The sequence below is a fragment of the Sorex araneus genome, chromosome 4 (assembly GCF_027595985.1).
Source record: "Sorex araneus isolate mSorAra2 chromosome 4, mSorAra2.pri, whole genome shotgun sequence".
Lineage (NCBI taxonomy): Eukaryota > Metazoa > Chordata > Mammalia > Eulipotyphla > Soricidae > Sorex > Sorex araneus.
Window position 1 is genome coordinate 170,270,921 of NC_073305.1, and position 26,954 is coordinate 170,297,874.

At 43.4% G+C, this 26,954-nt stretch overlaps 1 protein-coding gene across 7 annotated transcripts in view; it reads left to right on the forward strand.

Moving 5' to 3' along the window:
• PHACTR2 (phosphatase and actin regulator 2) overlaps nucleotides 1-26,954 on the forward strand; it is a 292,400-nt gene that overhangs the window by 186,952 nt on the left and 78,494 nt on the right. For all 7 annotated transcript variants that reach the window (XM_055135556.1, XM_055135559.1, XM_055135560.1 and 4 more), the window contains exon 2: nucleotides 2,556-2,723. In XM_055135556.1, coding sequence (XP_054991531.1) covers nucleotides 2,556-2,723 — 168 coding nt within the window. The remainder of the gene's footprint in view (nucleotides 1-2,555; nucleotides 2,724-26,954) is intronic.

Sequence of the window (26,954 nt, forward strand, 5' to 3'; positions counted from 1 at the left end):
TTGCTCGAGTGGTAACGTCTCCATTGTGAGACTTCCAGTAACGTCTTCATTGTGAGACTTCTTGTTACTGTTTCTGGCATATCGAATGCACCACTGTCTTTCATATATTTATTTCATATATTTAAGGGTATAGTATCTGTAAAGGAAGGTTGAGACCAGCTTTTCTGCCCTCACCCCTTTTTTTTCACAGAATGGTTGTCAATTTCTGTGAATGAATCAGTACCTGAAAGTCTTTAAAGTTTATTTCTAATCTTCTACCTATGAGTTTTGTGAGATTGTTTGACCATATTGAAACCTTTTGTTTTTCCTGACTCTGTGTGTGTGTGTGTGTGTGTGTGTGTGAGAGAGAGAGAGAGAGAGAGAGAGAGAGGGAGGGAGGGAGAGGGAGAGAGAAAAAGGGAGGGAGAGAGAGAGAGGGAGGAAGAGAGAGAGAGGGAGGGAGAGGGAGAGAGAAAAAGGGAGGGAGAGAGAGAGAGGGAGGAAGAGAGAGAGAGGGAGGGAGAGAGAGAGAGAGAAGAGAGAGAGAGAGAGAGAGAGAGAGAGAGAGAGAGAGAGAGAGAGAGAGAGACTGCCCCAATGTTGAGGGGAACAAGGCAGGAGAGATGCCTTGTGATTGCGGGGCAGGAAGGGAAGTTCACACTTCTGACCTACAGGATCTCCCTGGCACAGAAGCTGTCTTCCTCACAGCGGCCAGGCCTGAGAGTCTTGTCTTCATGGTCCTCTCTGGCCCTGCCCTTGCAGGGTTGGAGGGGGGGGCATGCTGTAGCCCACTGGGGGTGTCCCTCAGCCTCTGGGGCACAGAGGGTCAATTTCTTCTGTGGCATCTGGCCAGACTGGAGCAACGGATTGTCTACAAGTGTTGTGTCCGGTGTGGCTCTCCCTTTCCTGCTCCTGTGGCTGCAGGAAGTGGGCCTTTGTCGACACTTGTTTGGTCTGTGCTCGTTGGTATTTCCAGGTTGCTGGCTTTCCCAGCTCAGGGTCTGGTATACACACAAACCAGGACTCTTATCTCCACGTTGTTTTCAGGGCCCTGTGGCCCCAGGTCGATCTGCTTTCCTTTTATTTCTGGTCTTTTTTTTAATTTTTTTTTAAGTGAAGCAAAGTAATTTTACTTAGAGAAATGTAAGAGATGAGAAAGAGAAAGATATCTGGTCAAAAGAGAACACGGACTTCTCCAGATTGGAAAGAGCCTTCTTGCAGAGAGTCTTTTGATGTTTGCTTTTTGTGTGACGTTCAGGGTGTTTCAGAGGAATAGGAAGAAAGTAAGGGTACTTGAAATTTGTAGAAGCCGAGGCCCTTGCCACTTGATTTTTGCTGTACTTGTTTTCATTGTCTCCTGTATTTTATTAGGAACTTTTGATGATGAAAGAGTGGTGGAGTGACACCCCTCCATCTCCATTCAATATCTTAAAAGTTTGCTGCAGTTTAATTTATTGTGTATTTGTTCATCTGTTCATTCCATCTGTCTTTCCAGCTATCTTTTGCTGGATGTCTGTATACTTCAGCCTGTGTATCATTGGGTCCAGCATGTGGGCCTCAATATTTTGAAGGTGTTTTAAGAGATAAATTATACACAAAGTGAAATGCAGACAATCATGCCATTTGATGAGATATTTTGTATTCTTCACTTTTTGCCATACATTAATTTGACCACTTTTAGTACTTTATGTAAGTAGACTTCACAGTATGTGCCCATGTGTAGCACTGTTCTGCACAGTTTTTGAGATGCATCAATATCATTGTTTATTTTCAGTGTCTGCTATCTGCCCTGGCTGAGTGCTCTTCAGTGGCATGATAATAACACAGTTTATCTATTCTGAGCTGCTTCCAGCATTTTGCCATTAAAGTTTGATAGTTGGTGCAGTGTAAGTCATAGCCGTGTTCTGTATGGAATATAGCACAAATGGAACTTAAGGTTTGGGGCCTTTATGCTAATCAATAAAATGATTAAGGCCCATAAAGATACACTTTGTCATAGATCTACATTTTCCTGTTCCTGATCAGTTGATTTGCAACTGAAAACTGGATTTTTTTTTTGGTAATAAAAACAAAAAGATAGAAGCTTTAGTGTTGTAAAAATGAGAATTTAGCTTCTTGGCAGTAAATTTTATTTTGTGAAGGAAAAACCATGGTTTTAACTACATCATAACTGTAATATTTATTACTAAGGATGCCAAAGTAGCCTCTGGAGGAACATCCTATTTCAAGAAAACTTAGAATACTTTATTCCTGTGCAAAATATTGATGTAGTTTCTGCAGATGGGTTCAGCTGTGTGTCTGGCAGGCCCTTGCTTTTCTGGCCTTACCTATTATGTAAGTCCCTTGCTTCTTTTCTGTTTCCCAAAAATCATTACCTAAGGGGACTATAATTTCTGATTGATTGATTCCCTGATAGATATCAGGGGAGTACTCTGGCTGGAAATGGGGCATGATAAACTGTATGTGAAATTCCAATTAGAGTGGTATGCTTTTAAGCAGTGTGGGAAGAGAGAGATAATGTGAATTCAAACTTCTTGTAACTTTTTTTTTTGCTGATTTTATTTTTCTTTACACAGTTGATGGACTGGACAAAGCTTCTATAGCCAACTCTGATGGCCCAACTGCAGGCTCCCAAACATCTCCCTTCAAGAGAAAGGGGAAACTGTCATCCATTGGTAAAATCTTTAAGCCTTGGAAATGGAGGAAAAAGAAGACCAGTGACAAATTTAGAGAAACGTCTGCAGGTATGAATAGCATAATGTGGGTAGAAGTGATCTAGGGTGAAAACTTTTTAAGGGGTAAGAAATTGTGTCTTGAAGGTATCCTTTTTCCCGCAGAACGAAATAAGTCACACTTGAAATTATTTCACTTGAGAATGAAGCAACTTGGAGTGCTGATGTTCTTTCTTTTTGTAGCTCTTCTAGATTTTTGTATGTATTTGGACACTCACATAAAACTCGGTGTGTAGGGGAAACGAGGGAATGACTCAAGTGGTAGAGCACGTGCCCTGCATGAACGAGGACCTGAATTCACGAGGAACTGGATTCGATCCCTAGCACCACCTGGGGTCAGTTCCCCTGATCACTGCCAGTGTGGTCTCACACAATTAAAAATAAATAGAGATGGGGCTGGAGTGATAGCACAGCGGATAGGGCGTTTGCCTTGCATGTGGCCAACCGGGTTCGATCCCCAGCATCCCATATGGTCCCCTGAGCACCGCCAGGAGTAATTCCTGAATGCAAAGCCAGGAGTAACCTCTGTGCGTCGCCAGGTGTGACCCAAAAATAAATAAATAAATAGAGATGCAAGCTATTGGCTAGGCAGGGATAGGAGAAACCATGGAAAGACAGGTAGAAAAGTGATTTAATCAAAACATTGCTCCAAGTATTAGCCTATTCACTATTTGCACATACCACAGTCCACTCTACTACCTTTTAATCCACTTAGACTAAGTAACACAATCTTAATAGTTAATTTTTAAAAATCACTTTCTCTTTTGATTTATTCATTTGTTTGACATGATTCAAATGACTGGAAAAATAAAGTACTTGGGCCCATTTACAGTTTATAATTTTCTTTCTTTCTTTCTTTCTTTCTTTCTTTCTTTCTTTCTTTCTTTCTTTCTTTCTTTCTTTCTTTCTCTCTTTCTTTCTGTCTTTCTTTCTCTCTTTCTTTCTCTCTTTCTCTCTTTCTTTCTTTCTGTCTTTCTTTCTCTCTTTCTTTCTTTCTTTTTCTCTCTTTCTATTTCTTTCTTTCTTTCTAAAGAATACTTTTTAATTAAAAAAAATTTTTTTTTCACTTTTTGGGTCACATCCAGTGATGCACAGGAGTTACTCTTGGCTCATGCACTCAGAAATCACTCCTGGCAGTGCCTGGGGGACCATATGGGATGCTGGGAATCGAACCCGGGTCGGCCTCATGCAAGACAAATACCCTACTTGCTGTGCTATCACTCCAGCCCTACCATGCATTCTTTATCCACATCTTTATCCATCTTTATATAGCCTTTATTCATCAGTCGTTGGATGCCTGGATTGATTCCACGTCCTACTTATTGTACCAGTGCCATAAGAGCATTTTACTTTTTTTTTTCTTTTTGATGGGGCAGGGTGTGCACACACCCAGATATTCTCAGGGTTCACTACTGGCTTTATGCTCAGGGACCACTCCTGGAGGTGCTCAGAGTGCGAGGAATTGAACCCAGACCAGCTGCTCGCAAGGCACGATTGCTCTGGCCCAGAACATTTAACATTGAAAGGCAAATAATGACAAGATATCTGGGATTTATTTTAAAATAATTCCAGAAGAGTGATGGTTATAGATAATAGATTGGCTTTGATTTAGTATAAGCTGAGTGAGCTTATATAGCTCATCTGAACTAGGTAACTGTGAGTACCCAAGGGTTTTTCCTTGTCAATTCTCTGCTTTTAGCTATTAGAACATTTCCGTAATCCAAAGAGAAGAAGAGAGTAGAGGGTGGGGTGGGAGGAAGGAACAGCAGCTTGGTACTGACTCCTCGTCGTTCATTATTCTTCTTGTAAGCGATGGGCAGAGTCAGGAGACCTGGGTCTGGCAGTGTCCTGGCCACCAGGTGCTCAGTGTCCTCAAGCTGGTCACATCAGCCACCAGATTTCAGTCTCCTCATCTCAAAAGCCAGGGAATCGGCGGTTCAGAGAAGGAGCTCAGTAGGTAAGGCACTTGCCTTGCATGCAGCTGATTCCGGTTTGATTCTCTCCATGTGGCCCCTACACCCACCAGTACTGATTCCTGAGCACAGAGCCAGGAGTAATCCCTGAGCGCAGCTGGGCATGGCGCCAAACACAACCGAAGTTAAGGACTTGAACGGGCTGAATTCTAAGGTGCCTTCAGTTCCATGTTCTGTTGTCAGACGCTGGAAGGAGGGATCCTTCCAGCCTCCAGTCGGGCATCTTGTTCTCCCTTGTTCTGTTGTGAGTCAGACTTCCTGCAGAGCTCTTCCCTACAATTCCTTCAGCATTGGGAGATGTGGGCCCTTCTGGTTACGATGGGTGGCCAAGATGGCGCAGGACTTTGGCCAGTGACATGAAGCTAGCAGTGAGAGGAAGGGGTGGAAGGTGGTGTGGTTCTGTCTGCGCCCTGTGTCTGAGTGTGGCCTGTCAACATCTTCCCCAAAGCAAAACACACAGAGATGAAGAATTTCCCCTTCCTGCTCCTCATCGCTTACTTTTTCATAACTTTAAATCACAGCAAGGCTGTAATATTTTCGACTAACCCAGACTATTTAAGGAACATCATTTGGCAGAGTTTTAACTGTTATCTTAGGTGATCTCCTGTTAGACAGGAGAAATTATTTTTTCTTTATATTCTGAGTTTCATTTTTCAAAATTGCAGTCTTTTCTGTAAATTTAGCTCTCTTAACTTTTTTTTTTGTGTGTGTGTGTGGGGGGGGGACTCTGTATATCTCTAGTTTGTACAGACTTCCAATCTACATTGTAAACTCAAAAATATTATCAAATACCTTGCTTTGTTTTGCCTCAAAATTGTCCATGTAGAATAAAAACAAGCCAAGATGATGTGTGACTAATTCTTTGTGAAGATGTCTGCTATATGTACTGCATGATTTATTTTAAACCCCACTTATTATAGATGTTTTATGTGAATTTCAGGAGAGGTTATGAATATCCTATGAGGCTAAAGATGTAGGGGAAGTTCTCTGTCATATGTTCTTTATCATCTTGCATGGATGTTTATATTGAGGCTTATGCTTTGGCCGAGCTTTGTGGAATGTATTGGTAAAGTCTTAAACCAAGAGTCTCCAATGGTGGCTCATATGTCTTTTTCACATTGTGGAAAGATGTCACACTTGGATGAAAAACCAATGCACTTGGAAATAACCAAGAGAAAGGTGTTTTCTCTTTTAATAAATTATCTCAAACTGTGAAATCTAACTGTTTGGCTATGATCAAGGTCATGTGCTGTCTGGCAAATTACAAAGTGCACCTGAAGCGAGAGCCACACTATCTTGGGATATGAAAGAAGGTGCATTTCTTCCAAGAAACGTCATGTTTTTCCTTTTCTTTAGCTCCTGGCTCATATACACACGGACATGAATCTTTCTGTGTTCCACTTGCTTGATGATTAATACCTCAAGTGCTCCGTCTACATTTCAGTTCTAAGAATTCATAATTGGTAGGAGACAGAGTCTCCGCTGATTTGCGGGTGCCTCTCTGCTCACAGATGGCCTGTGATGGTGGGGATTGAGAAGGGTCACGCCTCGGGTTGTTCTGACGCCCTGTGAGAGGCGCCTTCTGTTCACCCAGGCAGGTCGTGCCTCTGCCTCCCTTCAGATTCTCTGGCCTCTTTGAAAGCAGAAAATTACCCATATCTTCAGCTCTGTTTGAGAATGGTTGATAGCTTGTTCAGTTTCAGGATTCTTTTTTTTTTTAACCCCCCTCAGATATCTTCTCTTCTTCAGTTTTTGCCCAAGAGAGAGGACTCTTTGTTCCTGTTTAAACCCTTGATTCTCTCCCACCCCTATCTCAGAAACTAAAAATATCCTTTACACTTCTTTTTCCCTATGTAGTTATTTCTTCCGGTGTTTTGGAGGGTAAAGTGGTGGAGAGGAGAGAATTGGAAAAAAAATTGTCTCAGGATTTTCTAAGATGCTTTCACCTCCTCAAAACCCAAATTTTCGATACATGCCTTCTGACTGCAGTTCTTCTGAAAAAACGAATACAGGTACTTCAGCTTCTACACTCCTTTGCCTTTGAGAGCAAGTATGTTGAAAATCCAGTCTTCTGTTTTCTGCTTTCTATTTACTGCTTCTATTTTCACTCCACTCTCGCCCTTTCCTCTGCTACTCTGCCCGCGACTCTAGCATGCCAAGAGTCACTTCAATCGCTTTGTCCTCAAATTGAGTGTCACTCCTATTTTCATCCATTTTAACCTCAGTGACGTTTGCCATGACTGATTTGTCTTTCCTTAACTTGAAAAATGGCTCTTTCTTGATTTAAAATAAAAAGAATGCTTACTTGGTTATCTTTGACCTCTCTTTCTCTCTTTTCCTATCTTTTCCCCTTCTTGTTCTCACTAAACCTTGAGGAAAGTTTGCTGCATGCCTTAACCCTCCTCTTTCTTTGAAAATACCCTTTCGTGGCACTATCTCTCTCCAGTAACCACAGCTCTTGCACTGGCCAGCAGAAACCAGGCATGTCTTCCTAAGTTCTGATGGGCACCACTGCTGGGGATTGATGTTAATTCAAAGTGCGATTGTAGGATGTACTGATACATGCTTTGAAATAATGACGCATCACCAACACTGATCTGGGAACTAAGTATTTGGCATGAAATAATACAATTTTATTCTCACAGATATTTCTTTTCCTAGAGTCAGTTTGTTGAGAATTGCTATGAATGAGCACAGAAAGCGAGAGAGGAGGAATTTGGAAAAAAATTGTGCAAGTACCTTCCAAACACAAACAGCCCTTGCCCAACCCTACCCTTCTGTTGTGGACTTGGCCTTCTTTGACATCCCAGCTTTGAAATCTGGGCTTTTTGGTCTCTTCCTTACCTTTTAGCATCTATATTCCTTTGGTTCATAAAATCTTTGGTTTATTTTCATCCAGCTATAGGGTCCCTAGCATCAGCCTTTCTTCTCATGTCCACTTGAAGGTCATCATTACTCAGTTTCTTCGTTACGGCGGTCTTGGATCCTTGCTAGACTTACATGTCAGCTGTCATAACTATAGAAAGCCAGAGAATGCTCGAGAAGGTAGGAGGAAACAGTGTTCTGAAATTAGCTTTCCTTGTGGAGGGGATGGTGGATCTCACTGGTGAGACTGACGGAAGGTTCAGGATAGCATGAGCTGTCAGAAACCTCAGTGTAGCCAAGAAAATTACCTTATAAGCCTCAGACAAAGCAACTATATCAGTGGGTCCTTCATACCAAGATCTGTCTGTTTCTTGGTGTCAACGTCAAGCAGCAGAGTGACCACGTGAGTGAGGCTGGGAAATCCAGGCTGACCTTTGTGATCGGCGTTTTCCTCATGTAGGTAACTGGTCATGGACAGATGATACCTAATAATACAGGAACAGAAAGGACCAAACACAATTACAAGCATGTACTTGTGTCTGACTCATTTTTCAATGGACTAGGGAATTGAGTTGATAACTAGGACAGGAAATTGTCAAAGGGTACAGGGCAGAAACCCGCTGCAGCAAATGGGAGACAGGATGGATTTGTGTGAATGACCTCTCTTGGACCCCAAGCCCTGGTACCCCTGTTGGTACCCCTGTTGTGGTGGGAATGTGGATTTGGGGTGAAAGGTGGACAGAGAACATTATCTCTATTTTCTCCCTTCCCAATCCTCCTGGATGAGGAAATCTTTTTCAGGGAGAATGTTGTACTTGTCCCTTCTTGTTCAGAGAGTGTGACTGATCCCACATGGTTTCCTCAATGAATTTTGGATTCCTCTGCTTTCCTCAGTGGGATCCAGTCTTGTCTGTCTCGATTAGTCCAGTGCCATGCATTTTAGTCATAGAGTCTCACTGAGCAATCCCTGAGCTCATTTCTTCCCAGGGTGCCCTTCCTGCTCCTCCCTCTTTAGCCCACGTCTGCACACAGCCACCCCTTTTGAAGCAAAACCAGTCAGTGGTGTGAGAACAGGTCTCTTCTTTCCTGAAAAAAATGCACTAGGCCTTGATTCTGCACCAACAGCAACTTCCGCTCCTTGGCTTGCACTCCTGTAGGATGTAGACATCATCAAGTTGATATCTTGTCCTAATTTGTCCTGTATAGAGCTTGGGGATATCTCACTCATGGTCCCATTTCAGCCGTCATTGCTAGTCATTAGTTGCTGCTGGTTTGTAACTCTTCAGATGTGCCTTGCATTCCTCATACTTTGAATTGTCCACAGTAACTGAAAATATAGCTCTGGGTGTTTTACAGTTCCCTAAAAGGAATTTCATTTTGGGAGAGATAACAGAAGAGAGAAAATTTGTGAAAATGTAACCAAAGACATATCTATAATCACAAGCATATACCTGTATCTTGAAGTCTGCTCTAGGATTGTTAAGTTCTAGACCAGGAGACTCGCCCTCTTAGCTAATAAAATTTTGTGGAAAATTTCTCTTCCTTACTTTTGCCCTATTTTCAAAGTATGCTAAGTTCCTAAGTAGAGGAATCCAGGCAACTTATCTTCATTAAAACGATGACTTTTATTTCTTTGTTAGTCACGGGGAAGGAATGCCTTTCAGATTTTTAGATAGTGTTGTCAGTGGCAGCATTCTAGGAATCAGAGTAAATTACGAGAGTCATCTGGTAAAAAGCTTTAATTTACTGAAGAGATCCTGTATTTTCCAGTGATAGTGGTTGGTTTTGATTTAATGCTATTATGTGCCAGATTCTTCTCCAAGACTTCTATCATACTACCTCATTTAATCACTAAAGCTTATGAAATTTCAGTGCTCCTGTTTTGCTCAGAAGGAGAGTAGGACTAGAAAATGTTTACTGATTAGGAGACTAATACTAGAAAATTCAAAGGACTTGTCTGAGGAAACACCTGGTAGGAGGCAAAGGCACTATTTGGACCCAAACAATATGGCTCCTAGTCAACACTTTTGACCTTTATACTATGTTGATTCAGTACAAGATAAAGTTATACCCCAATCAATAAGGATTGATCATTGAAAGATGACTCTAGGGTATGGTTTGCTTCATGTTGTAGACTTTTTGCTGTGATAAAGATTTGATTTAAGAAATTATTTTCATTGTACTTGTCTGGCCTCCTTTTTAGCAGTGTAAACATAGAAAAATTATTGGCTAGGATAAAAATTACATCTGGTTCTGTTAAAGAAACAATTCTCCATAACCATAGAGGAATATTTTTATCTAATAAAAAAGGAAAATTTGAGCATTTGCTTGGGGTGGTCATTATTAAGAACTGATCTGGTTGCAGTAATAAATGGTAGCTTTCTAATTTTATGTGTCTCATTCTACTAAGAGGTTCTCATGTGTAATTTAACCTCCTGCCATACTGGAGAAAGGGGAAAGAGTCTCTCCTCTCCTTACCCCCACCCTCACACCCATTTTCCTTGGCAGAGAGAAGTCCATAACCACGCAAGTCCACACAGAGCTCCTTGCTTGTATCTTATATAATACCCATTTGTCTTTTCACTGTTTATTGAGCAGCTCTCATATGTCAGGCACGATTACTAAGACCCTGGTGATACAAAAGAGAACTGTCACTGTCACTGTCATCCCGTTGCTCATCGATTTGCTCGAACGGGCACCAGTAACGACTCTTATTGTGAGACCTGTTGTTACTGTTTTTGGCATATCGATTACACCACGGGTAGCTTGCCAGGCTCTGCTGTGTGGGCGAGATACCCTTGGTAGCTTGCTGGTTTCTCCAAGAGGGGCTGAGGAATTGAATGCGGGTTGGCTGCATGCAAGGCGAACGCCCTACCCACTGTGCTATCGCTCCAGCCCACAAAAGAGAACAGAAGACACGAAACAGTTTTCCCTTATGGGTCTTACATTACAGTAAGGAGCAAAGCAAAAAGGAAACTCAGTAAGTTAGGTTATTCAAAAGTGAAAGATCACCCTCAACTCTAGGATACAGGGAGGAGAAGAAAAGAGAAGGAAAGAAATCAGGGAGAAGTTACCGGGGAAGAGAAGTTCCTGGGATGCAGGGCTAAGGAATTCAGGCATATCAGTAATGTGAGGAAGGGTACCGCTATATATCCAAATCACAGAGTCAGCAACACTGAAACCATGAGAACCAGACTTGCAACAACCCAATTTTAGGAAGTGCCTGTCAAGGTTGCAGGCTCGGGAGTAGAGGAGGGAAAGAGGGAATTTGGGAATACGGGTGGGGGGAAGTTGATATTAGTGGTGGGGTTGGTGCTAGAACATTGTATATCTAAAATTCAGCTACCAATTACTTTGTAAATCACAGTTCCTTAGTAAAGTTAATTCTAGAAAATGAGAGGGAAAAAGCGTAAAGTCACTGGTACTCAGGGAAATTTTACTAGAAGACATTTGAGCAGATGAGACAAAGGGAAGGAAAGACACTTGAAGACATACTATTAGGTAATCTCATCATGTGATGAAAATACATGCATTTTACAGGTATTAGGAGAGAGCAGGTATTTCCAGCTCTCTCTTAATGGTGCCACTACAGATGTAGTCCATTATTAATTTTTCTCTGACCAATTTTGCAATGAAAGTACATCACTTGCACAAAACTCATGATCATTCATTTTGGTGCTTGTGCTCCCAAGAAAGCATGTCATTTTATTCACTTCAGGTCCTTCCTAGAAGAGGAGCTGGAACTCAGGAAGGGGATTTAACACTGTGATAAAACAAAAAAGAATTTATCTGTTTAAAGTCTTCCTTTCTTAGATTCAGGCTTCCTAGTCCAAAAACACAGCATCATGGAATCCCAAGACTAGGATCTCTCCAGTGTTGGTGTTTTTCCAGAGAACCAAGTGCCAGGTCCTACAGACAGTGCCTTTGTGAGTTAAAAATGCTGATGATGCGTTTTTCTTCTCTAGCAACCAGCTTCCCACCTAGTGGGGTCGCTAATAGTGTCTTGTTAGATTGCTTGGAAGGACGTGACAAAATTCAGCTTACTACCACAGTACACCAAAAGTTTACGATTCATCGATTTTGTTATGAAAGTAAGATGGTTTCTGGGCTTTCAGTTGAAATTGAGAACGAGAGAGGAATTGTAACGACACTGCTAATTCTCTCTCCAGAGCAGAGTCTCCTGCCTGTTGGAGCAGTGCTGATCACAGAGTCATTCAGCTCCTGAGATCCTGGTTCCTAGCCCTAATTACAAGTATTCTTTTCTGTTGGCCTGAAAAAGATTCTGGGCACACACTCTCCATAGGTGTGTGTGTGTGTGTGTGTGTGTGTGTGTGAGAGAGAGAGAGAGAGAGAGAGAGAGAGAGAGAGAGAGAGAGAGAGAGAGAGAGAGAGAGAGAATAAGCATACATATTCCTTGATCACATTCTCAAAACGATTTTCTTATCTTTCCTTCAGTTTCTTTCATCCCCTCAATCTGTTTTCATTCAAGAATTTCCCACCACGAGAGCATGATGAGGAGAGTATCCAGTCATGTCTGATTGAGTACCAGGACGGGCAAGTGCTGTGATAAAGTAATCCACAAGCTTCAGCTCTCATGGAGCTCACAGGAGGTCTGTGGGTCTGTCCAGACTCCCTACTTCCTTTCTTAGCTCATTTTTAAAATAAGGGACGCACCCCGTGATACTTGGGATCTCAGCACCCCCCCCCAGCTGCTCAGGTGAAAACCGGGGCCACACTTGGTGGTGCTTAAGGATCATGTGCTCAAATTCAGGGCTTCGTGCCATCTCTGAGGCACCTTGGCTAAATTTAATGTTAAAACAATGAATGACTTTCCCAGAAATGATTATTCTTAGTCTTGGACCAAAAAAACATATACATATAGATACATACGTATCTATATTTTACCATTTAGAATTGCATCCAGAGTAATAATTCATCTTGTTTGTAAAATATTGAATTATCTGTAGGAATGAAGCCTCTTGTATATGTCCAGGGAGTTGAAAGTTCTCCCTTCATACTGTTAGGTCTCTGCTTATTTAATGATCTCTATGTGAAAAATCATTACTCAGATCCTCCAAGCTTGGTAATCTGCTTAATTCCTTTTAATAAGATGTTGGATGATTTCTACAAACTCGCCCGCATGGTCCCCGAGCTTGTTTCTCATATTTTCCTGCATAATTTCCGGTTAAACAATCTCCCCCTGGCGTATGCCTCTGTTTCCAGGCCACTGTTTTGTAGATTGACAAGGAGCCTTGTCCCACCATGTTTGAGTGAGTTAATTTTTGTGTGTTGGCACTTCAGATGTTCATTTCGTTACTTACCATCCGTTCATCTCCTCCACTTCATACTGTACCCACACTTCTTGGGCACTGTTTTCTCAGACATTCCCTCGGCCTTGCTCTGTCCTAGGTGCTCTCTAGGAGGGTATCAGATTTTATACTCTTACCTGAGTGTTTTTCCTTCCTGTTTAACTCTGGGTTTTGTTTAGGGGCCATACCCGGCTCTGCCCAGGGTTTACTTCTGACTTTTTGCTCAGGGATCACTCCTGGTGGTGCCCAGGGAGACCACGTTGACGGTGAGAATCGCACTGGGGTCAGTCACGTGTGAGGCAAGCGCTTCGCTCCCTGCACAGTCTCCCCAGCCTTCCTCACTGTCCCATCGGCACCCTGGGTCTTGTCAGATCAGTTACAAACTTCAGAACGTCACACTGGCCTTGGATAACCTGCATCATCCTGAACCACTTTTGGGGTACGTCTGCCTTTTTTTTCTTCTTTTTTTAATTGCATCACCGTGAGACAGTTACAAAACTTTCATGTTTGAGTTTCAGTCATACAGTGATCGAACACCCATCCCTCCACCAGTGTCCCAGTATTACCCCCCTTCCCGACCCTCCCTCTGCCTCTAGGGCAGACAGTTTCCCCCGCACTCTCTCTCTATGCCTTCCTCTTAAGCCCGATGGGAAGACCACCCGAACCCCCGCCGCCTCCCTATTCTCAGGACTCCTAGATTGCTTCCAGGGACGCCGATAATTCCTGTTTTTTAATGATCGGTCAAAGTGGGGTTGAGAAGCCTTGACGGGCCCTAAGAAATGCGTGCGAGGAGGTGCCCTTGCTTTTCTGACGAGCCCCCGCGTGTGCGTGCATCAGGCCGAGCTCGGGGTCTGCAGCTCCGTGGGCCCCGTGACCGCTGTTTGACTCTTCCTGCTGTGCTGATGGATCTTCTTGTTGTTCCTTCATTCAGCAAATATTCCCTGATCCCCTGCCATGAGCCCAGATGCTGTTCTATGCACTAGGGATCCGTTCGCTAGCAGAAGGGAAAGTTCCCAGGCTCGTGAACCTTGTCCCGTGCTCTTGGCCGCTGGCTCCGATGATCTCCTCGGTCCCTCTGGCCTCCTCTCCCCTCCTGGCTGACTGAGCCTGTCAGCTGTCCCCCCCGCCACCCCCGCCCCTGCCCTTTGCTTTACCTTTGTTTCTCCCCTCAGCTTCTCAACTCGGGATTCTTCTGGTTCTGCTGTTAGCTCTGTGCTTCTCCTCATATCCCTCGCCGTTTCCAGGCCTGCGCCTGTGCTTTTTACTCTGAGTGTGAAAACGGGTGTTCTAGTGACACAGTGACAACTTTTCTCCATGGAAGAGAAGCCAGGTCACAGCCGAGTCATGCCCAGAATGGCTTCTCTGAAGCCCCCACCTCGGGTCCGGTGATCTCTCCTGCAATGGTTTCTTACACAGCCCCTCAGTGGAAAAAAATTCCTATTTCCGTGTCTCAGCGTGGGCTGGAAAGATGGCACAGGGGTTAAGGCACTTGCCTTGTTTGTGCCCTCTCCGCCCCCCCCCCCCCCCGTGCCCCAGTTCAATTACCAGCCCCTGGTTCCATCATCCTGTGCACTGCTGGGAGCCGTCCCGGAGTCCAGAGCCAGGGCTGAACCCTAAGCATGACAGACCAAAAGCAAAATCAAAGTCCCCAGTAACCTGAACACCTCTGAATGCCTTTCACTGAGCCTCCGGGTGGGCCTGCTGTCATTCCCTGCGCGTCCCTTCAGAAAACAAAGCAGGCAGGTGTTGCATTTTTTTTTTTCCAAATCTTTCCCGGGAACTCATAAAGAATCCAGCAGAAGTGATACTTACTCTTCCTGACAACTCTACCGCCAGCTTTTGAGATTTTTCTCCACGTGGCTGTGGCTGGCTTCTGGAGAAGGCAGCTGAACCGAGGAACCATTGGTTCATTCTCCCGAGGAACCCATTAGTTCGTTCTCCGTCTCTTGCCACTCTGCTTACCGGGACCTTTTCTCAAGCGCCCACTGATGGGGTCATTCGCCCCTCTGCTGTTCTGTCTCTTTAGGCTGTGGGCATGTCCCTGCAGTTCCGTGCAGTTCCATGCATAGTTCTAGGCCACGCCCGTGTCGGGACACAGCACTCCTTCATCACGTCCTAGATTTCCCTGGTGCTTCTTGGCAGCCAACGCCCACCAGCACCCGCCACCCTTCTTGCCGCCACCTAAATCCTAACCGCTGGCAACCCCCTACTGTTCTTTTTCACGAGGGATTTGTCATTTCAGGAATGCCATAAAAGTTGGAGGGGTTGGAGAGAGCTGCCAGGGATCGTGCGTGCTTTACATGCCAGGAGCTTAGGTTCAGCGCCCCGTGCTGCAGGGTCCCTCAGATACAGCTGGAGCAGATCCCTCTACCCCGCCCCCGCTGGCCCAGCACCAAGCCAGGAGTCGCTCTGAGATGGTGCGGCCCCCAAACTAAACAAAGAATCGGAGTCATTTGTCTCAAAGTTGTTCATGAGTAGGTTGCTCAGCGTGCACCTTTGGGAGATACCCAGGATGTGCTGAGTGGGATTCTCAGTTCCAGGTGGGTGTTCTAGAATTGATCCGCAACCTTGTTCAAGTGCCTAGCGGTGTTGGGGCTGGAGCGATAGCACAGTGGGTAGGGCATTTGCCTTGCACACAGCCGACCCAGGTTCAATTCCCAGCATCCCATATGGTCCCCTGAGCACCGCCAGGAGTAATTCCTGAGTGCAGAGCCAGGAGTAACCCCTGTGCATGACCAGGTGTGACCCAAAAAGCAAAAAAAAAAAAAAAAAAAGTACCTAGCGGTGTTCAACTCAGAGTGATTATGCATCAAAGTGCTCAAAATATTTGCATAAAGTTTCTTGTGAAAAAAGATTTTTAAAAATTCTGTAAAGAAACTATGTAGCAGCTGCCAACTTAGTTTACTGTCACCAGCTGAAGGGAGTTCTACTTAACTTGGTCCCTACCCCTGCCAGCTCTTGGTATTGCCGGTCTTACTTTTACATAGTTAAAAAGATGAAATATGAGGTTTGCTTTCTTGTATAGTTCAGTACTGTCAAGCATATTTACACGGTTGTGAAAGGGTGCAGAATTTTTCAGTCTAGAAGAACTAAAGCTCTGTACCTCTTTGTTCCTGCTCTCCAGCCAGTCACCGTTTTGCTTTCTGCATTGATGAACCAACTCTTTCGGTATTGCATAGGTGTGGAATCATGCAGAGTCTTTCCACTTTGGATTAGCCCATCCCATGGAGCGTCGTGTCTCCCTGGTTCAACCACGTTGTGGCAATATTTCCTATGGTTATTTAGGCTCTCTCCAACTGTGCCTTGGAGCCTGGGGAGGTGGTTGTAGGAGTGTCTTCCAGAAATACTCGGTCCACTGATGCATAGCCTGACTATTGGGTGCTCAGGCCCAAGACAGCTGAAGGCCACTACATCCACACCCATGTGGTGTTTGGCGGGGAGGAGTGGGGACTGTGGTACTGGGGACTGAGCTTGAGGCCTTGAGAATTCGAGGCATGCGCTCCGCTCCGTTGTACCATGGTGGTTACCGAATTATCTCCCAGTGGATATTAGGGCTGATTGACCTTATTTTGCTGCTGCTACTGTTAATGTACTTTCTTAAATGTTTGGCTCCACTTTAGCCGCTACAGTGTGTGTCTGATGGTCTTTTGAGATGGTTTCGATTCACAGTACGCTCGTGGCGCCAAGTCATCACCTGTACAGCATGTTGTCATGCAAGTTATGTGCCTTCCAGAGTTAATCTCTGGTGAAAGTCTCTAAGTCCGTTGCCAATTTTAATAGGGTTATTGTTTCTTCTTTTCTTTTCTCTTTTCTTTTCTTTTCTTTCCTTTTCTTTTCTTTTCTTTTCCTTTCTTATCTTTTTTTTTTTTTTTTTTTTTTGCTTTTTGGGTCACACCTGGTGATGCACAGGGGTTACTCCTGGCTCTGCACTCAGGAATTACTCCTGGCTGTCCTCAGGGGACCATATGGGATGCTGGGAATTGAACCTGGGTCGGCTGCATGCAAGGCAAATGCCCTACCCCCTGTGCTATTGCTCCAGCCCCTAGGGTTATTGTTTCTTACTGTTGAATTTTGTTAGTTCTTTATATATTCTGGATACAGTTTCTTTATTGGGTACTCTTGAGGTAGAATTTCATGTACAGTTCATGGACTTAAAGTGTTTGACACAGCAGCCTTTAAATTTTTTTTTTTATTGTCTTGCTCTTCAAGTCCGTGTTCTTCCTTAAATATGTGGGTTTCTTGCTTGTCTCTAGGTTTCTTTGCTTGCTTATTTCTACTCCTAAGAAGCCTGTGTTCTCTCTTGAACACACACTTCTCCTTTTCTTACCCCTGACATCTTTCTAAATAAGTTTCAATAAAAACAATCTCGATTCGGAAAAAAAATATATCGAGATAACATTGGTTGACAGGAGTGAATTTTATTTTATTTTATTTTGCTTTTTGGGTCACACCTGGCGATGCACAGGGGTTACTCCTGGCTCTGCACTCAGGAATTACTCCTGGCAGTGCTCAGGGGACCATATGGGATGCTGGGAACCGAACCCGGGTCAGCTGCGTGCAAGGCAAACGCCCTACCCGCTGTGCTATTGCTTCAGCCCCTTGAATTTTATTTTTAATTGACACTCTATCATTCCAATACTATTAATGAATGATTGCAGTACTTTTAAGGTCTCATGCAGTCCAACATCACACCCTGCACAGGGTCTGCTTCTCCACCATTGATTTAGGGTCCCTCACACCACCACTACCCTTGGTAAGCTTGATTCTTTAGACTGGTTCTAATGCCTTTGACCATTTATTATTGCCTTACCATGTTTCTTTATATTCCGTGCATGAGAGATCATTCTGTATTTGGCCTGTCCTTCTGACAGACTTCATATAGATAGTCTGATTTCCTCTAGTTCCATCCAGGTAGCAGTAAATTGCATGATTTCATCTTTTCTTATGCCTGAGTAGCATTCACTGTGTATATGTACCTGAGTTTTGGTTTTGTTTTTTTTTTTCTTATCCAGTCATCTGTTCTTGGACACTTGGGTTTTTTCCAGATTTTGGCTATTGTGAATAGTGCTGCAGTGAACAGTGTCTCTTTGAAATAGTGTTTTGGGATGCTTGTCAAAGAAGTGGAATTTCTGGGTCATACGGGAGCTTAATTCTTGGTTTTTTGAGATGTGTCCATATTGATTTTTGAAGAGATTGTTCCTGTTGTCATTTCCTTAGGCAGTGGATGAGGGTTTCTTGATAAGATGCACTAGCTGTGAAACCATCCTCTCAATCACTATCATTGTGTGTGTGTGTGTGTGTGTGTGTGTGTGTGTGTTTGCTGCTAGAATTTCATCTATGGCCTCATGCAGGTAAGCCAGCTCTCCACCTTTGAGCTTTATCACCAACACTTTCAACAGTGGTGCTTTGAATTATTGGCATCATCTGAATAAGAAATCCCGTCCCTTTTAGCAGCGACTCCTCACTCCCCTCTGCTCCCTCAGTTCTTCCCAGTGATCTTTTCTGTCTATATAGGTTTGCCTGGTCTTCATGTTTCATGGACATGGATTCATGTAGTGCATATGTGGTACTCTGTGACTGGCTCCTGTTGCCTAGCATGTTTTCTAGATGCGCCTGTATTGGAGCATACTTTATATTGAATTTCTTTTTATTGTCAAATAATACTGCCTTTAATTTATCCAGATAATGTCAGAGTTTTTTCTACTGTGGGCTATTATGAATAATGCTGCTGTGAACGTTTGTGTTGTGTGCAAGTTTTTGTGTGAACACATGTTTTCACTTCTCCTGGTTGTATACCTAGGATTGGAATTGCTGAGTCATATGGTAATTCAGTGTTTAACATTTTGAGGAACTGCCAAGAATGTTTTCCAAAGCAGCTGCACCATGTTTTATTCCCACCAGAGGTGTTTGAGCAGTTCCAATTCCTTCACACTCCCAGCGGCGTTTGTTATTTTGTTTCTTTTATTATTGACATCCTGGTGGGTGTAAAGTAGGTCCTTGAGCTTCTAGGTTCCTTCGCTTTTGTCTTCCTTTTGGAAATTTTCATAGCACATTTAATATGTCACTGACTAATATTTATAAATTATTTCTATTGTTTCTTTTCTATCCCTTTTCCCCACTGCCTTAGAAATTCCATGAATATGGGGGTTTTTGTTTTCCCCTCTGATAAAATGCCAGTGCAACCAGAATAGAGAGTGCCTGGCTCATCCTGAGCAGATAGTAATTGTTATCGGATTGAATTAACTAACGAAAGGCCGTTGATGAACCTATTCCATCACACGTATGGGTGCTTGCACGGGAATGTGTATGGTTTGGAAAAGTGCTAGAACTGGAGAGGTGGTATATTCGTTTCCAGTTCTTTGTTAGTGTTCACTTCAGTAAGAACTGTTTAAGAGCCTCTTGGAGTCTTGGAAAGCCAAAAGAAAAAGTGAGGATTTCACCAAATGTAGTGGGCAGCGTGGCTGTCTCTTCTTGAATGGATAATGAACCTAAGTGCATGTTGCTATCAGTTCTATAAGGCATCAGTTAACCTTGGAAAGGCCAAGATGGGGCACACTTTTGACACCAAAAGGAGAAAAGTTTTAACCAATTGTGTACCTGTGTGTTTTATAACCAAGCCTATCAGAACAAGTGTGTATTAGCTAAATCTCTGAGTAACAGATGACACAAAATAATTCATTTAGAAATTCTTTAATTTTCCTCTATCAGTATAGTGGCATTAAAATAAATTCCCTCATGTGAATTAAGTAGGATGGAGAGTAAATATTATTCCTAATTATTTTCTCCAGATACAATGGATTTGTTTTCTTGGTTCAGTCTTTCTGTCCCTAGGTGATGAAAAGAATGATTAGGACTCCAACTTTTATTTATTGGGCACTTATTATTCAACATGGACCTAGCCTAAAGATAAAACTCATATATAGAGGAGAGCGATCAAAATGCTCACTTTCTGTACATTTCTCATGATTGAAAGCTGCGTTTTATGAATATGGAACCCTCCCATCCTGGTTCTGAAAGAGCCAGCTGTACAGCAAATGGCCAACTATTGAGATTTGCCTTCTGTAGAGGAACATAAACCATAAAATCTCATTTCCAAATGGAATGGAAGAGATTCCCATGCCGCCCATATATTCCAGAATGTGACATTGTTTGTTGGAGCCAAGTTGAGCTTCAGGTTTAAATTTCTTGGGCCTTGGAGCCCAGAGGCGCCGAGCTTTCCAGCCCTTTCCTTGAGGGAGTTAGATTTTCCCAGCTGAGTGTTCTGAGAAAGCATTCGCAAACAAGCCAGGGCTGCCAGAGATGTTGCTAATTTATGATTACGAATGACATTTTCGAGCACCACACCCTCGGGAGCTGGAGAGATAGTACCGCGGGCCAGGAGCTTGCCTTGTGTGCGGCCAGCTCGAACCGTGGTAACACATATGGTCCTCCGAGCCTGCCAGGACGAATCCCTGAGTGCAAAGTCAGGAGTCAACCCTGAGCACAGCCTCGTGTGACCCAAAAATCAAAAAGGAAAATAGAAACTCAAGCAAACAATCGTTTGGGACCAGAGAGATAGTGCAGTGGGCAAGGCGCTTGCCTTGCACAGGGCGGATCCAGGTTTGATCCCCGACACCCCCCACCCACCCCGGGTTATCTCCTGAGTTCCGCCAGGAGTGATCCCTGAGTGCAGAGTCAAAGTAAACCCTGAGCATTGCTGGTTGTGGCCCCCAAACCAAATGGAACATAGGATTATTAACGTGCATTTCTTTATTTGCCACAAGAAGGGATATAGATAGAGGAAAGGAACAGTGTTCCCGTGGAACTCGTAACACGACTTCCATGGGCACGGAACATGGTGAGTTTGTGTCGCTTTAAGAGCAGAGCTGATTGTTTATATGCCTTACTTGGGTGGATAATTTCCTAATTTCATTTTCCTCTTGGAGTGGTGCCACTTTTCAACACTTTTGTAGGTACTACAGAACTCCTTCTGGCCTGGGTCAGAGAACTCATGTCAGGAAAGTCCATTATTTTATTTCCTTTTCATATTATTTCCCCTTTGTGGTTTTGTTTTGTTTTGTTTCATCCTGTGATTCGAATCCGGTCTTTATCACCAAGGGCTAAGTCTTGAAAAGTGACTGCTTTTTGGCGTATATATTTTCCTGATAGCTTTCCCACTTGGAATATAAATTGCCTGAGATGTTCTTATTTCTTGTTGTTTGTTGTAAGGAATATGTTCATCTTGGCTTAAAGCTATATGTATATTGGTCTCAAGTTTTATTCAACTCATTCCCCACACTCAGATTCTCTAGGTTTTGAAACAGATACTCTTGAAGTCTTCTGTATTCAGAAAGTGTAATTACTCAGTGCCTATTATAAAACAAGGCGTGAGAGGTTATGTGCAGAAAAACAAGAGAATAAAAAGCGTAATTGGAGAGAAGCTTGATGGCTAGAAAATAGTGAGCATGTACATCAGAGTGGTTACAGTTCTCTGAAAATTATCTGCTCTATTTTCCATCCAAGACCAAGGACTGTTAGCACACACTTGATCCTACAATGTCTGACAAGTTAATCATTTTTAATGTGGCAGAAAGCATCAAACATGAAATTTACCATATTTGCCATTTTTAATGTAGAGTTTAATGATGTTAAGTGTATTTACTGAGTTATGCAACAGAGGTTTTTTTTGTTTGCTTGCTTATTGTGTTCTGTGGGTCACACCCAGCAGTTCTTAAGGCTTACTCTCAGCTGTGAGTTCAGGGATGACTCCTGGTAGGGGTTGGGGGACCAAATGTGCTGCTGGGAATTGAACCCCAGTAAGCCACATGCAAGGCAAGCAACTCACTGCGCTGTCACTCTGACTCCAGAGATCAAGAGTTTTACGTCCTGTAAATCTTAAACTCTGGGTCCATTAAATACCCACTACCCTCAGCCTCCCCACCCCCTTCAGCCCCATAATTTGTTCAGAAATCCTGAAGTGAATCAAATATTTTTTTTTAAATAAAAAACAGTGACACTGTAAAAAAGTAACCACTCATTTAAATCTGATGTGCATATTGCAAGCACGTGTCCTTCTTTCCTTTTTCGCTCAGTGTCTCAACTCGGTGCCCAAAAGTTTAGTTTAGTTACTACTGTAGGAAACTTGAAATATGTTTCCCCTTTGGGGAATGTTTCAGTTGCTTCAAGAAAAATAGATGAAATAAAGTGTTGGCGGGGGGGGGGGTGTTTCTGGCTTTGTTTAATTTTTTGGTTTGGAGGAGGCCACACTTGGAGGTGTTCATGGGTGACTTTCAGCACCACACGTGTTTGGGGTTCCATTCCTCTCTGCTCAAAGACCATGGGGTGCTGTTACCCAAACTTGAGGCTCTGTGTGCAAAATATCCAGTTCATCCTGCAAGTCATCCCTGAGCCCTAAAGTAGTATGATGTCTTTAATTGAAAAGTAAACACATTTTGTTACGAATTTTGAAGTTTATTTTGTCTTTTTTTTTTTTTACGGGGGGGTTGAGAAAGGAAAGATGAGGCGTGGGCCACACATGTTTTGCTCCCCGTCTCCCCACTCAGGGAGCACTCCTGGTGGTGCTCAGGGGACCGTAGGACATGCCAGGAATGGAACCAGGCTGGCCATGTGCATTGCAAGCGCCTTACTTTTTCTGGCCTCTGGAGATTTATTTTGGATTAAACTTAAAGTAGAATCAGATAGTTGGTTATTAATAATGATAATAACTATCTCTTATTGAGTTTTCAGTGTGTGCCACAGGCCATTTTAAATGTTTGTCATCTTCCTGATCACTCAGTGAGGTAGAGTAATTAGAATTATTATAATCCCCTTTTCAGTACTCGGTAAACTGACGACAGACACGTTAAATAACTTGCCCTGGGCCCCTGGTGAGAAGCAGAGCCCATGTTCGTTTCTCAGAAACCTGGTTTTTCATTCTCAGTCCGGTCCTGTGCTGCCTTTAAGATCAGTTAGTACCAAGGTAAGAAAACCTACGGACCATCACCAAGGCGACTTAGGTCTGTATGGTACAAGAGCACACCGGAAGTAGGGAGGAATGAAACAAATAGTCATCTGACCATTGCATCGTGTCAGACCCTTTCCACACTGTTGCCATCATCCTTATGCCCACCCAGGGTAGGTCTGACCTGCTGTTTCCATATGGACCAGCAGGGGCACAGGGTTTAGGAACTTGTGCGTGGTCAAGTCACAAGGTGTGGATTTGATCCCAGGGTCTACTAAGGATTAAATGTAAACTTCTAATACAGACTGCTGTATATACTAGAATATATATATATATATATGTATATATATATTGGGGGGGGTCACACCCAGCAATGCACAAGGGTTACTCCTGGCTCATGCAGTCAGGAATTACTCGTGGTGGTGCTCGGGGGACCATATGGGATGCTGGCAATCAAACCCGGGTTGGCCACGTGTGAGGCAAACGCCCTACCCGCTGTGCTTCCGCTCCAGCCCCAAACATTTATATTTTCTATCTTTTTCAGTTTTCTAGAGAAAGATGAGGCCCCTTATAGTACCTTAATGATCAGAATTTTGAAGGCTGGAGTGCTAGTACAGCGGGTAGGGCGCTTGTCTTGCATGCAGGGGACCCTGGTTTGATCTCTGACACCTCATACAGATCCCTGCCTGCACACAGAGCCAGGGGTAAGCCCTGAGCACTGCTGGATATGGCTCACAAAACTAAAAGAACAACCCAGAAAAAAAAAAAACCAACAGCCAGATCAGAACGTGTGAAGCAGAGCTCAGAAGGAGAGTGCTGACACATGTAGCATCTGCGCCCTGGAAAGTTGGCATTGCTATTAAGCAATGCATTTTTCAGGTCTTTCTAGACTTGTGATGAAATTACAACCCAATAAATAAATCCACTGACTGTTGTAGAATATAATTACATCAGCATGTCTTTAGCGCACCTGTGCTACACGGCATCCGAGCGCAGCCTGCTTCTGTGAAACCGGCTCTGAACACTTACATTTGTCTGCAGTTGGGCAAAAGCATCACCTGACACCGTCTGTTTTGGCGTGGTGCTGACTGTCTCCTGCTGTTGGTTGCATACTAGAGTGGATGTGAAAGACAGAATGGTTGTATGGGTTCCTTCCCCCTTTACATGTGCAGTGTGCTTGAAAAATGGCAGCACTAAAATTAATTGCTGGATGACGGGCATCTGGCAGCCCCAGGCTTATTGGTTTCTCTGTCTTAGGATGGAGGCACTGGGACATTAATTTAAAAAAAAAAAAAAAGTTCAAGTACAAATTCCCCTGCCTGCAAATTGCTTTCATAGCATTGTAAAGCCGTCCACTCGCTCTGTTGTACTGAGTGCAGTTTCATTTACAGTGGAAGGTACCCTTTTCTCAGCCCCCAAATAGTATTCGTTGTTATGGTCTGGAAAATAAAAACTTGAGTTGATGTTCTTCCTTGGCCCTGTGATTGTTGGGTCACACAGGAACAAACAGGAACCCAGTGTGCTTTGTTCTTCCTGGTTTAATCTAGCCTGGACCAATTTTGCTAAAGAAATAGATTTCTTTTCAAAAATGTATATTCTGTTGTATGAGCAAGATGGTACATAAGGGAGGAGAAGGTTTAAAATGCTCAAAGGGGAAGAAAAAAGACTTTTTCATCATCTTAAGGAACCTACTCTGATTAGAGATATTTGTGAAAGTAAACATGGATTTGAGGAATGACTTAGCCAGTCTCATTACTATGACTGATTGCTCACACCTCTTAAAGCTGATGATGTTTTTGTACATACCCTTCATAGGCTTACTGAATAAAAGCCGACTTTGAAGATTATATGTTAACCCCCTTGGAAATTTTTTGATAGAGACAATTTCAGATGCCTGTTAATCCTGAGCACTGGAATTAGCTATTTAAACATGTGGGATTTTCTTTATTTAGGATAGTTTCATTCCTGGTAGCCTGTGTTTTATCCATGCTTGCCTGTCACTTGATTACTCAATGGATGGAGAAATGAGGTTTTATCCCATCTCAGTAAGAGTTGCTGAGTTCTGAAAAGCACAAGACTGCCTGAGTCTTGGCCGAGGGGGTCAGAAGCAGGGGTGCAGGCTTCCCAGGTTACCTCAGTGTTGTTGCTGATTGTCTTCTAGTTTGAAAAACTGCTTCACCATTTAGTGCTAAGCTTTGTTTTTTTTTTCCTTTTTAAAGCTTTTTTAAAAAAATAGAATCACCATGAATCACAAAATTACAGAGATATTTCTGATTGAGTTTCAGGTGTTCATTGTTCCAACACCAATCCCTTCACCAGTGCCCACTTCCCTCCTCCAGGGTCCTCAGTTTCCCTCCCCACCGCCCCAGTCTGCCTCTGTGGCAGGCACTTTGCCCCTCCCTTATTGTCCTAGTGTTCCCTTCCCTAACTTAGCCCCCTCACCCCTGATCCAGTGCCAGTCTTGCTACTGAAGGCCAGTTCTTGCTGCTCTTCGTTAATATTGCCATTGGGCACTTGACATTCACCTACAAGGTTTCTTTATATCCCACCTACGACAGAGGTAATTTTGAGTCTGCATCTCTCCCTCTGGCTCTGGCTAATTTCACTCTGGATACTCTCCAGATCCATCCACACTGCAGCAAATTGCATGACTTATCTTTTCTTAAGGCTGCATAGTATTCCACTGTGTATATATACCACAGTTTCTTTATCAGGTCATCTGGTTTTGGTCATTTGGGTGACTTCTATGTTTTGGTTATTGGATATAGTGTTGTAATGAACATAGGAGTGCATATATATATATGTATATATATATATATATATATATATATCTTTTCTGATTTGTGCTTTTGGGACAAATCAGAAAGCTTCATTTTTTCTGTCAGTTATTGAGGCTGCTCTTCACATGACCTTAAACATGAATTATTCCCAGGATAATGATGGTTATCTTGATTTCAAATGTCTGTTGCGATTGCTCCTTGTCTTGATGTCTTAGTTCTTGAATGGGAAGAAAGAGGAGAGCGGAGAACAGAAACTTTCCATGAGGGGTTGGAGAGAGAGTACAGCGCATAGGGTGTATGCCTTGCATGCGGCCGACCCAGGTTCGATCCCTGGTTTGCCCTATGTCCCATAAACACCCCCAGGAGGCACTTCTAGCGCACAGTGCCAGGGGTAAGCTCTGAGCACCACCTGATGTGGCCCCAAACAGCAACAACAGCAGAAATTTCCCATGAAACAGGCGAATCCAGAAGCACCCGTCTCAAGCTTTTGTGTTTCTAGTGCATTCGTGGTAGTTGAACTGGAAGGAGGAAGAACAAGCTGTGTTTCACGTAGCCCGCAAATCCCGACCTCTAATCTCTCCCTTGAGATGACTTGTACTTCCTGGCCCATCTGGGATCAGGGACTTGCCCATTGTTGTAGCCCTGATCCTCCATCCCCTGGGAATGAAAACCTCAAGTTCCTTGGGGTTGGTCTGCCAAGATGCTGCCCCCACTGGGACCGGCAGAGGCTTCAGCTGCTGCTGCTGCTGCTCAGAGCAAAGACGTTTGAGCTCTTCTCGCCTCCCGGCTCTCTCTTACCTTTCACCCCTACCTCCCGAGATTTCGGAAGCATTACGCACATAGTTCCAGGGGAAACCCGAACGTGGAATACTGTGTAAATCATCATACCCTTGATGGAAAGCAGGGAAAACCTAAAGTGAATATTAAAATTTGTTAAAGAGAGTTTGGAAGGATATACACGACACTAGAAAGAGTGCTGATTTGAGGGCCGGGAGATAGTACGGGCGTTAAGGTGCTTCCCTTAATACAGCTGACTCTGGTTTGATCTTGGGCACCACATCTAATCTTCTGTGCTACACCGGGAATGACCCTGAGCACAGAGCCAAGAGTAAATCCAGAACACTGCCATATGTGACCTCAAAACCATAAAGAAGCTTTGAGAAAAAAATTGATTTGCTTGTGAAGTCAGGGCGACTAGAAAAAAATGTCATTCGTCTCCTTAATATCCTTATGAATTCAAGAGAAGGAAAAATTAATTGTTTAGCCTGTTATTCAAGACTAGAGGGAGCATTGGTGAGAAAATAATATTAAAATGCTGTCGAAGCATGAAGCAAATAGATGATGCTGTCACATTTCTGCAGGAAGCTGTGATACTG